General features: G+C 43.4%; 1 protein-coding gene across 1 annotated transcript in view; it reads left to right on the top strand.

Moving 5' to 3' along the window:
* MYO7A (myosin VIIA) overlaps positions 1-18,259 on the top strand; it is a 285,017-nt gene that overhangs the window by 126,575 nt on the left and 140,183 nt on the right. Inside the window, exons 11-16 of the mRNA XM_077298716.1 lie at positions 1,685-1,761; positions 4,817-4,936; positions 7,000-7,142; positions 7,265-7,475; positions 8,549-8,684; positions 12,962-13,068. Of these exons, the coding sequence (XP_077154831.1) occupies positions 1,685-1,761; positions 4,817-4,936; positions 7,000-7,142; positions 7,265-7,475; positions 8,549-8,684; positions 12,962-13,068 (794 nt within the window). The remainder of the gene's footprint in view (positions 1-1,684; positions 1,762-4,816; positions 4,937-6,999; positions 7,143-7,264; positions 7,476-8,548; positions 8,685-12,961; positions 13,069-18,259) is intronic.

Below are 18,259 nucleotides of genomic sequence, written 5' to 3'. Positions count from 1 at the left end.
CAACACAGTGGGCCCCGCAACGTTTAAGACAAGGAACCCAGTCATCCAGAGCTGGGTGGACAGAAGTACAGCTGAACCAGCACAGGGTACAGCAGTGGTGAAGCAGACGAAACAGTGGGTCCACAGCAGTATGGGGATGTAGGTCGCTCGGCATGTGGCAGTTCATCGCATGAGCTGATGCCCTCAGATCCGGTGCAAAACGGACGAGGGAACACCAAGCACAGTGAGTCTGGATGGGGAGGATGCTACCTTACTGCAAGAAGCGGTATGACCCGGGCACGTACTGAAGGACCAAGTGAAGAGTGCAGGGGAAGTGGAAAGTGTGAGCTGTGGGAAACCTCATGGAAATGCTGTCTGTTAAGGATGTGCTGTACAAACAAGGAAGTAAAGTTATACGTTTCAAGTTGCAACTGGACTGTGTCTCTGTTTGTACGACAATGACCTTAGGCAACGGAGAGAAGGCCCTGACAGTGCAAAGGATAGAGAGGCAAGTACATTGACCATGGGAGGAATCTGCATGTGATGGGAGACCAGGGCGAGCAAGACCTGTTAATCTCAGCCACGTCTACGGCCCTCCCTCACATCTACATGGAAGAATTGCAGCTAAAAAGCTTTCCACATGGAAAAAAGGCAAAGCTAATCGAGTATGCACAAAAACATAGTGTCACACGGGCACTGTTGATAGTCACCCAGCAGCCCAAAAATGGCTACCAAGAACAAGCTTGGAGCAAGCTACTCTGTTTCTCAGAACCCAGGGGTTGCACTGGCCTTCACCCTTTAACCCCTGTACAGGGATCTGGACTTACATAGGGGTCCTTGGGCAAGGACCACAGAGCTAGCTGCTGTTTGGTGGCACATCACTCGCAACAACAGCGTGGCACCACCTAGCGGCCGATTCAGAAACTGGCATAGATGTTACACATAGGAACTGGGGTACAGAAAAATGGCAGCAATGCTCTGGAATGGTGAGTCACAATGTACAGTATTTGACTGTAACAGAAGGTAGTTTGTTGCCAAAGGGTTGGAGAGCGGCACAATAATGAGGGTCTGCAGGCAGCAGTAAAGCACAGTGAGCGGTCTCGTTGGAGTTGGGAATTCGATCCTCAATGAGAAATACCCATCATGTAATTGCGTCATGGAGGCGTCTGGTTGGCTCCAAATTTATTCTGCAACAGAACAACGACCCCAAACACACAGACAATGTCATTAAGAATGACCGTCAGCGTAAATAAGAACGAGGAATCCTGGAAGTGATGGTCCGGCCCCCGCAGATCCCTGATCTCACATCATCTAGTCTGTCTGGGATCACATGGAGACTGAAGGATCCGCACAAGCCTCATACACAGAAGATCTGGGGCAGCTCTCCAAGATGTTTGGAACAATCTCCTGCTGAGATCCTCCGTAGTAACCTGTGTACAAGTGACGAGAAGTGATGGAGGCGGGGAGTACTAACAGCTACTGTACAGCTGATCATCACCTCTGTAGTTTACAGTTTATGGATATTTATGGATCTTACTGCACATATGCAATATAATAAAGTTACAGCAATAAATGATATTATCTCCTTGTAAACGAATACGTTTTTTGATGAAGAGTTAGAGCGTTATTAGAAAATGATGGAACACATTGTATGCAACGCTTGCTGAAATATACATATGTAAATAAAGAAATGTTATTTCTGCAGCTCGTATGTACGATAATTTGGACGCCTGTGAAGTGATTTATTCCACCTCATTAACGACAGCAGCCAATCTATTGGAGGTGAGTTATTTCTAGACTTGAGAGATAATATCTGGAGCTGGAGAAAAAGAGACGTGCTCCGCACATCTAAAACATATTCATTCATCTATTGCAGCTGAGACAAAAATTACAAAACTCAACATGAGGTTCTTAGTTTAGCAGTCTGATCAGACTGTATAAAACCCACTGCCACGTCACGGCAAACGTGGCAGTGGGTCCCTGTCCTGAAAGGTGCGGTGCCATGCACTGACTACAGCGCATCATTATGGCCAGCGACCAGGTGCCCCAGTAAGTGCCCAAGCGAGAGAGTCGTGTGCCAGTGGTGCTCCCACTTGCTCTGGCACAATACGTGTCCCCGTCCCGGTGTGCTGCTGTGTGTGGGGTCCATCACACTTACTTCTGGCCTCCATATTTTTACAGATTTTGTAAAAACAATCACACTTTTACTAGACAGTTGGCAGTCTTTACAAGCAGGCATATAGGATAAGGCCCAACAGGTTGTCGTCTATCCCACAGGTACCGGACACAACTTCAGCCCTGGTTCTCGGTATAGGTACAGTGTCACTCTTACTATCTTCTCCACCACTAGCAGTGCATCCGGATTGCAATGGGTGGAAGGCCCATCAGCTCCCCCACTCCTACACCCCACAGCACCCATGCTTCAAGACTGAACCCCCATGACTCTAGGTCATACCACCCCACAAGCACAAAACCACAGCAACAATGGTTGCCACACAGCATCAACACCAAGTGGAAGGAACGAAGAGACTACAGAAGCAAAAAGACTGAGTAAAAGCAAAAATAGGCAGAATTAAGAACTAAGAAGAATAAAACTAAAAACCTCGTGATCTGTTTTGTAAATTTTTGCTTATTATTATAGTATACTATTATAGTAGTTATATTCTTGTACATATGAGCAGTATTATAGGAGTTATATTCTTGTACTTAGGGGCAGTATTATAGTAGTTATATTCTTGTACTTAGGGGCAGTATTATAGTAGTTATATTCTTGTACATAGGGGCAGTATTATAGTAGATATATTCTTGTACATAGGGGCAGTATTATAGTAGTTATATTCTTGTACATAGGAGCAGTATTATAGTAGTTATATTCTTGTATATAGGAGCAGTATTATAGTAGTTATATTCTTGTACATAGGAGCAGTATTATAGTAGTTATATTCTTGTACATAGGAGCAGTATTATAGTAGCTATATTCTTGTACATAGGAGCAGTATTATAGTAGTTATATTCTTGTACATAGGAGCAGTATTATAGTAGTTATATTCTTGTACATAGGAGCAGCATTATAGTAGTTATATTCTTGTACAGAGGAGCAGTATTATAGTAGTTATATTCTTGTACATAGGAGCAGTATTATAGTAGTTATATTCTTGTACAGAGGAGCAGTATTATAGTAGTTATAGTCTTGTACAGAGGAGCAGTATTATAGTAGTTATATTCTTGTACATAGGGGCAGTATTATAGTAGTTATATTCTTGTACATAGGAGCAGTATTATAGTAGTTATATTCTTGTACATAGGAGCACTATTATAGTAGTTATATTCTTGCACATAGGAGCAGTATTATAGTAGTTATATTCTTGTACATAGGGGCAGTATTATAGTAGTTATATTCTTGTACATAGGAGCAGTATTATAGTAGTTATATTCTTGTACATAGGGGCAGTATTATAGTAGTAATATTCTTGTACATAGGGGCAGTATTATAGTAGTTATATTCTTGTACATAGGAGCAGTATTATAGTAGTTATATTCTTGTACATAGGGGCAGTATTATAGTAGTTATATTCTTGTACATAGGGGCAGTATTATAGTAGTTATATTCTTGTACATAGGGGCAGTATTATAGTAGTTATATTCTTGTACATAGGGGCAGTATTATAGTAGTTATATTCTTGTACATAGGAGCAGTATTATAGTAGTTATATTCTTGTACATAGGGGCAGTATTATAGTAGTTATATTCTTGTACATAGGAGCAGTATTATAGTAGTTATATTCTTGTACATAGGGGCAGTATTATAGTAGTAATATTCTTGTACATAGGGGCAGTATTATAGTAGTTATATTCTTGTACATAGGAGCAGTATTATAGTAGTTATATTCTTGTACATAGGGGCAGTATTATAGTAGTTATATTCTTGTACATAGGGGCAGTATTATAGTAGTTATATTCTTGTACATAGGGGCAGTATTATAGTAGTTATATTCTTGTATATAGGGGGCAGTATTATAGTAGTTATATTCTTGTACATAGGGGCAGTATTATAGTAGTTATATTCTTGTACATAGGAGCAGTATTATAGTAGTTATATTCTTGTATATAGGGGGCAGTATTATAGTAGTTATATTCTTGTACATAGGGGCAGTATTATAGTAGTTATATTCTTGTACATAGGAGCAGTATTATAGTAGTTATATTCTTGTACATAGGGGGCAGTATTATAGTAGTTATATTCTGGTACATAGAAGCAGTATTATAGTAGTTATATTCTTGTACATAGGGGCAGTATTATAGTAGTTATATTCTTGTATATAGGGGGCAGTATTATAGTAGTAATATTCTTGTACATAGAGCAGTATTATAGTAGTTATATTCTTGTATATAGGAGCAGTATTATAGTAGTTATATTCTTGTACATAGGGGCAGTATTATAGTAGTTATATTCTTGTACATAGGAGCAGTATTACAGTAGTTATATTCTTGTACATAGGGGGCAGTATTATAGTAGTTATATTCTTGTACATAGGAGCAGTATTATAGTAGTTATATTCTTGTATATAGGAGCAGTATTATAGTAGTTATATTCTTGTACATAGGGGCAGTATTATAGTAGTTATATTCTTGTATATAGGAGCAGTATTATAGTAGTTATATTCTTGTACATAGGGGGCAGTATTATAGTAGTTATATTCTTGTACATAAGAGCAGTACTATAGTAGTTATATTCTTGTATATAGGAGCAGTATTATAGTAGTTACATTCTTGAATGTCTGTTGCATAATGTCTACTGCATTCTAATTAGTAATATTTCCTTTTTATATATAAACAGGTTGAACCTCAAGACCTAATGAATTGTCTCACCAGCCGAACTATTATCACCAGAGGAGAAACTGTTTCCACCCCCTTAAGCATGGAGCAAGCATTAGACGTCAGGGATGCCTTTGTTAAGGTTCATAACATGGTTGTCTGGTTTCTATAAGCCATTATCAAATTGTCTAATAGAAATATATAAATTAATTTACAAATAACCCTTTTGAGGATTTTCATCTATAAGCCCAAGAAGACTGAAGCAGCAATGTCTCCCCATATATTACTCAGACAGCTAATTTATTATTATGAGAACTGTAATGCTTGTTTTCTCCAGTGGTGGTGCTGTAGGGAAGCTACATACTTCCTCCCAGTTTCCCCCATTGATTCCAGCTGAATACTGGTCACAGCAGCCAGCATTATGTATGGATATATGGCGCTCTTAGGATGTGGTGCTCGAGTAAAGATTACGCTCTATGTATTCACAAGATAAGATACTCGGCACTACCAGACTTTAAAGAAAAATATATTTAATATTGATGAAGCAATTCAAAACTATGCGACATTTCAACCCTATAACATGGGTCTTTATTAAACTCTGTGTGCCAACCTAAACAAATACAGTATAACAAAAAAAAAAAGGAATACAATATGTATGGTCATATTGACATATTTTCCTGTGAGCAATATTTCTGTCTAGATGTGAACATTTAATAATAATAATCTTTATTTTTATATAGCGCTAACATATTACGCAGCGCTTTACAGTTTGTACACATTATCATCACTGTCCCCGATGGGGCTCACAATCTAAATTCCCTATCAGTATGTCTTTGGAATGTGGGAGGAAACCGGAGTGCCCGGAGGAAACCCACGTGAAATCAGTATGTCTTTGGAATGTGGGAGGAAACCGGAGTGCCCGGAGGAAACCCACGTGAACACGGAGAGAACATACAAACTCTTTGCAGATGTTGTCCAAGGTGGGATTAGAACCCAGGACTCCAGCGCTGCAAGGCTGCTGTGCTATCCACTGTGCCACCGTGCTGCACCATTTAACCGTTTAACTTCATATTGTAAAGACAGAGGACATCGATAGATTATAAACTAGGTGTTATCTGTGGAGCGAAAAATGATATAAATATATGAATATTTTGTTTGATTGTATAATTATTGGATGATGTATCCTGACAGTGTGTATTATTGTTTTTTTTTTCTTATACTCTATTTATTTATTTTGGCACACAGAGTTTGAAAAAGACCCATGTTATAGGGTCGAAACTTCACAGAATTTTGAATTGTTTCATGAATAAAAGTCTCTTTTTCTTTTAAAGTCTGGGAGTTCCCAGTATCTTATATTGTGAATACACGCAGCAGCCAGCACGGCACAGGACTTAGTTTCTGTCCCAATTAAGTCAGCTCCTTTTTTCCCCATCTTGCCTCATGGCATAAGCAACATTTTCTCTTTTGTGATTCTCCCCGAGACTTGAACCCACAACCTCTATTATTGCAGGCAGGAGCTAAAATTTGAACTACAGACTCCACTGATTGCTGGAGTCTGTGGCTCAAAGCTTTAGCTCCTGCCTGCAATAATAGAGGTTGTGGGTTCAAGTACTGGGGAGACTCCAAAAAAATAAAAATGAAAACAACATTTTATCACTGGAGTTTGTGGCTCAAAGCTTTAGCTCCTGTCTGCAATTATAGAGGTTGTGAGTTCAAGTCTCGGGGAGACTCACAAAAAAAAAAACAACAGAAAATGGCATGAGTGACCCTGCAAACAAGCCCTCCCACTAAGAATAAAGGAATGTTTCAGAATAGACAGCCCATTGAAGTCAGCTGTGAAGTGGTTTCTATAAGGCTACGTTCACGTTAGCGGCAAGCGCCGCATGCGTCATGCGCCCCTATATTTAACATGGGGGCGCATGGACATGCATCGCACTTGCGTTTTGCGCCGCATGCGTCGCTGCGGCGCCCGCGTCCGGGCGCAGAGGACGCAGCAAGTTGCATTTTTGCTGCGTCCAAAATCAATTAAAAAAAGGACGCATGCGGCGCAAAACGCAGCGTTGTGCATGCGTTTTGCTGCGTTTTTGTTTGCGTTGTGCGCTGCGGCGCCGACGCTGCGGCGCACAACGCAAATGTGAACGTAGCCTAAGTCTGGTGCAGTTTCTTACGGAGCTTCTACTAATCAGGGGGTTTTGTATCAAACAGGGAATATATGGACGACTGTTTGTATGGATAGTGGAGAAAATCAATGCCGCTATTTACAGACCACTTTCCAGTGAACCAAAAGTGATCAGGAGATCCATCGGTCTGCTGGATATATTCGGGTTTGAGAACTTCACCGTAAACAGGTGATGATAGAGGATCTACGGTATCTATGTGTCTCTTGTCCTTTTATCTACATATTGTGTCTGTTCTCTACTTTTTCTCATTAGCAGCATAGAATAAAATGATATCTGTTCTTCATTTTTAGCTTTGAGCAGCTTTGCATTAATTTTGCCAACGAGAACCTGCAGCAGTTCTTCGTCCGTCACGTCTTTAAGCTGGAGCAGGAGGAATACAACTTGGAGAACATCAACTGGCAGCACATCGAGTTCACGGACAACCAGGACGCCCTGGACATGATCGCTATCAAGCCCATGAACATCATCTCACTTATCGATGAAGAGAGCAAATTCCCAAAGGTAGCGGAAGGCCTGGATATGATCTGGGCGGAGGGCAATGTCGCAGAACAGATCAAATAAATATGAATGTATAGGTCCTCCAAGGGTGATCCCCATCTATAGAAGTTGTCATCTTTTCATAGGATGACCGATTCGACCCAAATTTATCCACTTCGTCTGAATGGAGTGGTGGTCGGACATGTGTACCACCGCGTCATTCATTTTACATGGGACTGACGGAAAAATCTGAGCTGGAAGAAACAGTTTTTTCTTTCCATCTTAGGTGGAACAAAATGTGAATGTTGTAGCAGAAAAGACAGCGCCGATTACGGGGAAGCGATGTCCCCTCCGGTCTTTGCTTTAGGCCTCATACAGACATCAGTTTTTCTCACGTACGAGAACAACGGACCGATTATTTTGATTAGAGTTTTGCCCGGGTGTCATTGTTTTGTCTCGTACATGGAGGAAAAATCCCCGACCCTTGGATCAAAATCAGACGTTTCCGCAATTTTCCACATACCACGGACACGTGACTGGCCCCATAGACTATAGGTACGAGTGCTATCCGTGAAAAACTCAAATAGCAATCATATGTGAAAAGCAGAGGTCTGAATGAGGCCTTATTCCCTGCAGTGATCATCTGCTGTACATCAGCCACATGACCGCTGCAACCAATCACTGACTCAGCGGTGAGGGCAGCATTTACGCCATGCCATGTGACGTCTGAGGACAGTGATTGGCTGCGTCAGGCATGTAATCTTGGAGATGGCGTAGACATTGACAGGTGGGGACCACCAAAGGGGCAAAGAATAGAAGAGAAAACCCCTTTAATTTGAGGAACTCTGTTGAAAGGCAATGAAGTGGGTCCAGGGGGGTGATAAAAAAAATTCATGAAAACCGCTCCTCACCTATAGGCGCTGCTTCTCCATAGTTCGTGAAAGAAACACTGTACAGTGGGGATCAGGCCTCTCTGTATTTCCGGAGCACTCTGCCCGATCATTAAGGGGACAGCTCAGGGGTTCAGTGTAGAGGTCGGCCTTCCCTGAGCGGAGGATACGCTGCTGTATGAATGTTATGGCGATTCTTGTTCTCAGGGTACAGACACCACCATGCTGAACAAACTCAACTCTCAGCACAAGCTCAACACCTTCTACATCCCCCCGAAAAACAGCTACGAGACGCAGTTTGGGATCAATCACTTTGCCGGGATCGTTTACTATGAAACAAAAGGTGAGTAAATCTGTCATCATCGTGTACACTGCCGGTCTATGTGTATTGTTATGGTCTGTATATGTATCTCTGTACATCCATCACATATCTAATATCCCAAGGAGGCAGCACTTCCATATGATTACGATGAAAAGCTGAAACTGAGCTATCGATCTATTATCTATATTATCGATCTATTATTATCTATCTATTATCTATCTATTATCAATCTATTATTATCTATCATCTATCTATCTATTATCTATTATCTGTCTATAATCTATCTATAATCTATCTATTATCTATCTATTAGCTATCTATTATCGATCTATTAGCTATCTATTATCTATCTATCCATCTATCTATCTATCTATCTGTCTATCTATTATCTATTATCTATCTATCTATCTATCTAGAAAAAAAAGGGACCAACACATTATTATACTTATCTTCGGGTGCAAGGCCCCCAAACAATCCATCCAATGATCATCTACATTTCATAGAAATTAAAAAAAAAAGAGGCAGCACTCCCATTATTTCGGTGAAAAAACGTGCAGGATTTAATCAACCCACATGTCTGGGTGACGTTTCAGATCTGAATGAGCCTTATTGAGAAAGGCTCATTCAGATCTGAAACGTCGCCCAGACATGTGGGTTGATTAAATCCTGTACGTTTTTTCACCGAAATAATGGGAGTGCTGCCTCTTTTTTTCTAATATGTATCTATTATCTATCTATTAACTATATATCATCTATTATCTATCTATCTCTCCATCTGTCTATAAACATTGAATTTTGGTTCCTACAGTGGGTGCGGAAAGTATTCAGACCCCTTTACATACTTCACTCTTTGTTTCATTGCAGCCATTTGGTAAATTAAAAAAAGTTCCTTTTTTCTCATTAATGTACACTCTGCATCCCATCTTGACTGAAAAAAACAGAAATGTAGAAATTTTTGCAAATTTATTAAAAAAGAAAAACTGAAATATCACATGGTCATAAGTCTTCAGCCCCTTTGCTCAGTATTGAGTAGAAGCCCCTTTTGAGCTAGTGCAGCCATGAGTCTTCTTGGGAATGATGCAACAAGTTTTTCCCCTCTGGATTTGGGGATCCTCGGCCATTCCTCCTTGCAGATCCTCTCCAGTTCCGTCAGGTTGGATGGTGAACGTTGGTGGACGCCATTTTCAGGTCTCTCCAGTTATGCTCCATTGGGTTTAGGTCAGGGCTCTGGCTGGGCCAGTCAGGAATGGTCACAGAGTTGTTCTGAAGCCGCTCCTTTGTTATTTTAGCTGCGTGCTTAGGGTCATTGTCTTGTTGGAAGGTGAACCTTCGGCCAAGTCTGAGGTCCAGAGCACTCTGGAAGAGGTTTACATCCAGGATATCTCTGTACTTGGCCGCACTCATGTTTCCTTCAATGACAACCAGTCGTCCTGTCCCTGCAGCTGACAAACACCCCCATAGCATGATGCTGCCACCACCATGTTTCACTGTTGGGATTGTATTGGGCAGGTGATGAGCGGTGCCTGGTTTTCTCCACACACACCACTTAGAATTATCACCAAATAGGTCTATCTTCATCTCATCAGACCAGAGAATCTTATTTCTCATAGTCTGGGAGTCCTTCATGTGTTTTTTAGCAAACTCTATGCGGCTTTCATATGTCTTGCACTGAGGAGAGGCTTCCGTCAGGCCACTCTGCCATAAAGGCCGGACTGGTGGAGGCTGCAGTGATAGGTGACTTTGTGGAACTTTCTCCCATGTTTCTGCTGCATCTCTGGAGCTCGGCCACAGTGATCTTGGGGATCTTTTTTACCTCTCTCACCAAGGCTCTTCTCCCACGATTGCTCAGTTTGGCTGGACGGCCAGGTCTAGGAAGACTTCTGGTGGTCCCAAACTTCTTCCATTTAAGGATTATGGAGGCCACTGTGCTCTTAGGAACCTTGAGTACTGCTGAAATTCTGTTGTAACCTTGGCCAGATCTGTGCCGTGCCACAATTCTGTCTCTGAGCTCCTTGGCCAGTTCCTTTGACCTCATGATTCTCATTTGGTCTGACATGCACTGTGAACTGTGAGGTCTTATATAGACAGGTGTGCGCCTTTCCAAATCAAGTCCTATCAGTGTAATTACACACAGCTGGACTCCAATGAAGGAGTAGAACATCTCAAGGAGGATCACAAGGAAATGGACAGCATGGGACTGAAATATGAGTGTCTGAGCAAAGGGGCTGAATACTTATGGCCATGGGATATTTCAGTTTCTCTTTTTTATTAAATTTGCAAAAATTACTACATTTCTGTTATTTTTCAGTCAAGATGGGGTGCAGAGTGTACATTAATGAGAAAAAAATGAACTTTTATGAATTTACCAAATGGCTGCAATGAAACAAAGAGTGAAAAATTTGAAGGGATCTGAATACTTTCCGTACCCACTGCAGCAGTACATTTACATTACCTGTTAATATGTTGAGAGCATCATGAAGCATTGGCAAAATAAAATAAGACAAAGTATGAAACATATCACAATATAACAAAAAACACACAGTAGCTCCGTATCATAAAACATAATGACTTAGTATGAGCAATGCAAGTATTATAGATCAGCACACAGTAATGATAAATATAATAATCATGCCCTCACACAATAAAATACTAATATATATATATATATCACATTGCAAAATATCGCAATGCCACATAACATTATGCAACTAATATGAGTTATTGAACTTATATACATATACCCACAAAATACAATATAATACTCAACAAGTTTTCACAGAACATAATACAGAAAAAAACAACCACCATGCAATATAAGATAATACAACATATATAAACTAACAATACAGTGTAACACCGCAGAACATAACACACAACATAATACAGCATAACGCTATAGGACATGGCATAATACAGCATAGTACTATAGGACGTGGTATAATACAGCATAACGCTATAGGACATTGCATAATACAGCATAGCGCTATAGGACATTGCATAATATAGCATAGTACTATAGGACACGGCATAATACAGCATAGTACTATAGGACATGGCATAATACAGCATAGCGCTATAGGACGTAGTATAATACAGCATAGCGCTATAGGACGTGGTATAATACAGCATAGCACTATAGGACGTGGTATAATACAGCATAGCGCTATAGGACGTAGTATAATACAGCATAGCGCTATAGGACGTAGTATAATACAGCATAGCACTATAGGACGTGGTATAATACAGCATAGCGCTATAGGACGTGGTATAATACAGCATAGTGCTATAGGACGTGGTATAATACAGCATAGCGCTATAGGACGTGGTATAATACAGCATAGCGCTAAAGGACGTGGCATAATACAGCATAGTGCTATAGGACGTGGCATAATACAGCATAGCGCTATAGGACGTGGCATAATACAGCATAGTGCTATAGGACGTGGCATAATACAGCATAGCGCTATAGGACGTGGCATAATACAGCATAGTACTATAGGACGTGGCATAATACAGCATAGTACTATAGGACGTGGCATAATACAGCATAGTACTATAGGACGTGGCATAATACAGCATAGTACTATAGGACGTGGCATAATACAGCATAGTACTATAGGACGTGGCATAATACAGCATAGCGCTATAGGACACGGCATAATACAGCATAGTACTATAGGACGTGGTATAATACAGCATAGCGCTATAGGACGTGGCATAATACAGCATAGCGCTATAGGACGTGGCATAATACAGCATAGTACTGTAGGACGTGGCATAATACAGCATAGTACTGTAGGACGTGGCATAATACAGCATAGTACTATAGGACGTGGCATAATACAGCATAGTACTATAGGACGTGGCATAATACAGCATAGTACTATAGGACGTGGCATAATACAGCATAGTACTATAGGACGTGGCATAATACAGCATAGCGCTATAGGACGTGGCATAATACAGCATAGTACTGTAGGACGTGGTATAATACAGCATAGCGCTATAGGACACGGCATAATACAGCATAGTACTATAGGACGTGGTATAATACAGCATAGCGCTATAGGACGTGGCATAATACAGCATAGTACTGTAGGACGTGGCATAATACAGCATAGTACTGTAGGACGTGGCATAATACAGCATAGTACTGTAGGACGTGGCATAATACAGCATAGTACTGTAGGACGTGGCATAATACAGCATAGCGCTATAGGACGTGGCATAATACAGCATAGCGCTGCACACTGCAATCTTGTGGTACATTATAGTAAAAGATATTGGTCACATTTCAGGATTCCTGGAGAAGAATCGGGACACTCTTCATGGAGATATTATACAGCTGGTCCACTCATCGAAGAATAAATTCATCAAGCAGATATTTCAGGCTGATGTGGCGATGGTAAATATCTACATGTAGAATGTGAGTGTGATGGGGATCACAGCTGTATATGTGCAGGACAGGAACCCAGTGTACACCCCTATAAGAACTGTACTACACATGGTGTTATACCTCTATATAAGGGCACATAGGGTAGAAAGACACTCGGGGTACAGGATAATGACACTGACACTCGGGGTACAGGATAATGACACTGACACTGGGGGTACAGGATAATGACACTGACACTGGGGGTACAGGATAATGACACTGACACTCGGGGTACAGGATAATGACACTGACACTCGGGGTACAGGATAATGACACTGACACTCGGGGTACAGGATAATGACACTGACACTGGGGGTACAGGATAATGACACTGACACTCGGGGTACAGGATAATGACACTGACACTGGGGGTACAAGATAATGACACTGACACCCGGGGTACAGGATAATGACACTGACACTGGAGGTACAGGATAATGACACTGACACTCGGGGTACAGGATAATTACACTGACACTGGGGGTACAGGATAATGACACTGACACTGGGGGTACAGGATAATGACACTGGGGGTACAGGATAATGACACTGACACTCGGGGTACAGGATAATGACACTGACACTCGGGGTACAGGATAATGTCACTGACACTGGGGGTACAGGATAATGACACTGGGGGTACAGGATAATGACACTGACACTGGGGGTACAGGATAATGACACTGACACTGGGGGTACAGGATAATGACACTGGGGGTACAGGATAATGACACTGGGGGTACAGGATAATGACACTGACACTCGGGGTACATGATAATGACACTGGGGGTACAGGATAATGACACTGACACTGGGGGTACAGGATAATGACACTGGGGGTACAGGATAATGACACTGACACTGGGGGTACAGGATAATGACACTGACACTGGGGTACAGGATAATGACACTGACACTCGGGGTACAGGATAATGACACTGACACTCGGGGTACAGGATAATGACACTGGGGGTACAGGATAATGACGCTGACACTGGGGGTACAGGATAATGACACTGACACTGGGGGTACAGGATAATGACACTGACACTGGGGGTACAGGATAATGACACTGACACTCGGGGTACAGGATATTGACACTGACACTGGGGGTACAGGATAATGAAACTGGGGGTACAGGATAATGACACTGACACTGGGGGTACAGGATAGTGACACTGACACTGGGGGTACAGGATAATGATACTGACACTGGGGGTACAGGATAATGACACTGACACTCGGGGTACAGGATAATGACGCTGACACTGGGGGTACAGGGTAATGACACTGACACCGGGGGGTACAGGATAATGACACTGACACTGGGGGTACAGGATAATGACACTGACACTGGGGGTACAGGATAATGTCACTGATACTGGGGGTACAGGATAATGACACTGACACTGGGGGTACAGGATAATGACGCTGATACTCGGGGTACAGGATAATGACACTGACACTGGGGGTACAGGATAATGACACTGACAGTGGGGGTACAGGATAATGACACTGACACTGGGGGTACATGATAATGACACTGGGGGTACAGGATAATGACACTGACACTGGGGGTACAGGATAATGACACTGGGGGTACAGGATAATGACACTGGGGGTACAGGATAATGACACTGGGGGTACAGGATAATGACACTGACACTGGGGGTACAGGATAATGACACTGACACTCGGGGTACAGGATAATGACACTGACACCCGGGGTACAGGATAATGACACTGACACTGGGGGTACAGGATAATGACGCTGACACTGGGGGTACAGGATAATGACGCTGACACTGGGGGTGCAGGATAATGACACTGACACTCGGGGTACAGGATAATGACACGGACACTCGGGGTACAGGATAATGACACTGACACGCGGGGTACAGGATAATGACACTGACACTCGGGGTACAGGATAATGACACTGACACTGGGGGTACAGGATAATGACACTGACACTGGGGGTACAGGATAATGACGCTGACACTGGGGGTACAGGATAATGACACTGACACTGGGGGTACAGGATAATGACACTGACACTGGGGGTACAGGATAATGACACTGACACTCGGGGTACAGGATAATGACACTGACACTGGGGGTACAGGATAATGACACTGACACTGGGGGTACAGGATAATGACGCTGACACTGGGGGTACAGGATAATGACACTGACACTGGGGGTACAGGATAATGACACTGACACTCAGGGTACAGGATAATGACGCTGACACTGGGGGTACAGGATAATGACACTGGCGGTACAGGATAATGACACTGACACCCGGGGTACAGGATAATGACACTGACACTGGGGGTACAGGATAATGACGCTGACACTGGGGGTACAGGATAATGACGCTGACACTGGGGGTGCAGGATAATGACACTGACACTCGGGGTACAGGATAATGACACGGACACTCGGGGTACAGGATAATGACACTGACACGCGGGGTACAGGATAATGACACTGACACTCGGGGTACAGGATAATGACACTGACACCCGGGGTACAGGATAATGACACTGACACCCGGGGTACAGGATAATGACACTGACACTGGGGGTACAGGATAATGACACTGACACTCGGGGTACAGGATAATGACACTGACACTGGGGGTACAGGATAATGACACTGACACTCGGGGTACAGGATAATGACACTGACACTCGGGGTACAGGATAATGACGCTGACACTCGGGGTACAGGATAATGACACTGACACTCGGGGTACAGGATAATGACGCTGACACTCGGGGTACAGGATAATGACGCTGACACTGGGGGTACAGGATAATGACGCTGACACTGGGGGTACAGGATAATGACGCTGACACTGGGGGTACAGGATAATGACACTGACACTGGGGGTACAGGATAATGACACTGACACTGGGGGTACAGGATAATGACACTGACACTGGGGGTACAGGATAATGACACTGACACTGGGGGTACAGGATAATGATACTGACACTCGGGGTACAGGATAATGACACTGACACTGGGGGTACAGGATAATGATACTGACACTGGGGGTACAGGATAATGACATTGACACTGGGGTACAGGATATTGATACTGACACTCGGGGTACAGGATAATGACACTGACACTCGGGGTACAGGATAATGATACTGACACTCGGGGTACAGGATAATGACACTGACACTGGGGGTACAGGATAATGACACTGATACTCGGGGGTACAGGATAATGACACTGGGGGTACAGGATAATGACATTGACACTGGGGTACAGGATAATGACACTGACACTTGGGGTACAGGATAATGACACTGACACTGGGGGTACAGGATAATGACACTGACACTCGGGGTACAGGATAATGACACTGACACTGGGGGTACAGGATAATGACACTGACACTGGGGGTACAGGATAATGACACTGACACTGGGGGTACAGGATAATGACACTGACACTGGGGGTACAGGATAATGACACTGACACTGGGGGTACAGGATAATGACACTGACACTGGGGGTACAGGATAATGACACTGACACTCGGGGTACAGGATAATGATACTGACACTCGGGGTACAGGATAATGACACTGACACTGGGGGTACAGGATAATGACACTGACACTTGGGGTACAGGATAATGACACTGACACTGGGGGTACAGGATAATGACACTGACACTCGGGGTACAGGATAATGACACTGACACTGGGGGTACAGGATAATGACACTGACACTGGGGGTACAGGATAATGACACTGACACTGGGGGTACAGGATAATGACACTGACACTCGGGGTACAGGATAATGATACTGACACTCGGGGTACAGGATAATGACACTGACACTCGGGGTACAGGATAATGACAGTGACACTGGGGGTACAGGATAATGACGCTGACACTGGGGGTACAGGATAATGACGCTGACACTGGGGGTACAGGATAATGACGCTGACACTGGGGGTACAGGATAATGACACTGACACTGGGGGTACAGGATAATGACACTGACACTCGGGGTACAGGATAATGATACTGACACTCGGGGTACAGGATAATGACACTGACACTGGGGGTACAGGATAATGACGCTGACACTGGGGGTACGGGATAATGACGCTGACACTTGGGGTACAGGATAATGACACTGACACTGGGGGTACAGGATAATGACACTGACACTGGGGGTACAGGATAATGACACTGACACTGGGGGTACAGGATAATGACACTGACACTGGGGGTACAGGATAGTGACACTGACACTCGGGGTACAGGATAATGACACTGACACTGGGGGTACAGGATAATGGCACTGACACTGGGGGTACAGGATAATGACACTGACACTGGGGGTACAGGATAATGGCACTGACACTGGGGGTACGGGATAATGACACTGACACTCGGGGTACAGGATAATGACACTGACACTCGGGGTACAGGATAATGACACTGACACTGGGGGTACATGATAATGACACTGACACTGGGGGTACAGGATAATGACACTGACACTCGGGGTACAGGATAATGACACTGACACTGGGGGTACGGGATAATGACACTGACACTGGGGGTACAGGATAATGACACTGACACTCGGGGTACAGGATAATGACGCTGACACTCGGGGTACAGGATAATGACACTGACACTGGGGGTACAGGATAATGACACTGACACTCGGGGTACAGGATAATGGCACTGACACTCGGGGTACAGGATAATGGCACTGACACTGGGGTACAGGATAATGACACTGACACTCGGGGTACAGGATAATAACACTGACACTGGGGGTACGGGATAATGACACTGACACTGGGGGTACAGGATAATGACACTGACACTGGGGGTACAGGATAATGACGCTGACACTGGGGGTACAGGATAATGACACTGACACTCGGGGTACGGGATAATGACACTGACACTGGGGGTACAGGATAATGACACTGACACTGGGGGTACAGGATAATGACACTGACACTGGGGGTACAGGATAATGGCACTGACACTGGGGGTACAGGATAATGACACTGACACTGGGGGTACAGGATAATGACACTGACACTCGGGGTACAGGATAATGACACTGACACTGGGGGTACATGATAATGACACTGACACTGGGGGTAC

Source organism: Ranitomeya variabilis, chromosome 3 (assembly GCF_051348905.1).
Source record: "Ranitomeya variabilis isolate aRanVar5 chromosome 3, aRanVar5.hap1, whole genome shotgun sequence".
In the NCBI taxonomy this organism is placed as follows: domain Eukaryota; kingdom Metazoa; phylum Chordata; class Amphibia; order Anura; family Dendrobatidae; genus Ranitomeya; species Ranitomeya variabilis.
Note: the sequence above shows the minus strand (reverse complement) of the source record. Positions and strands in the feature narration are given on the sequence as shown.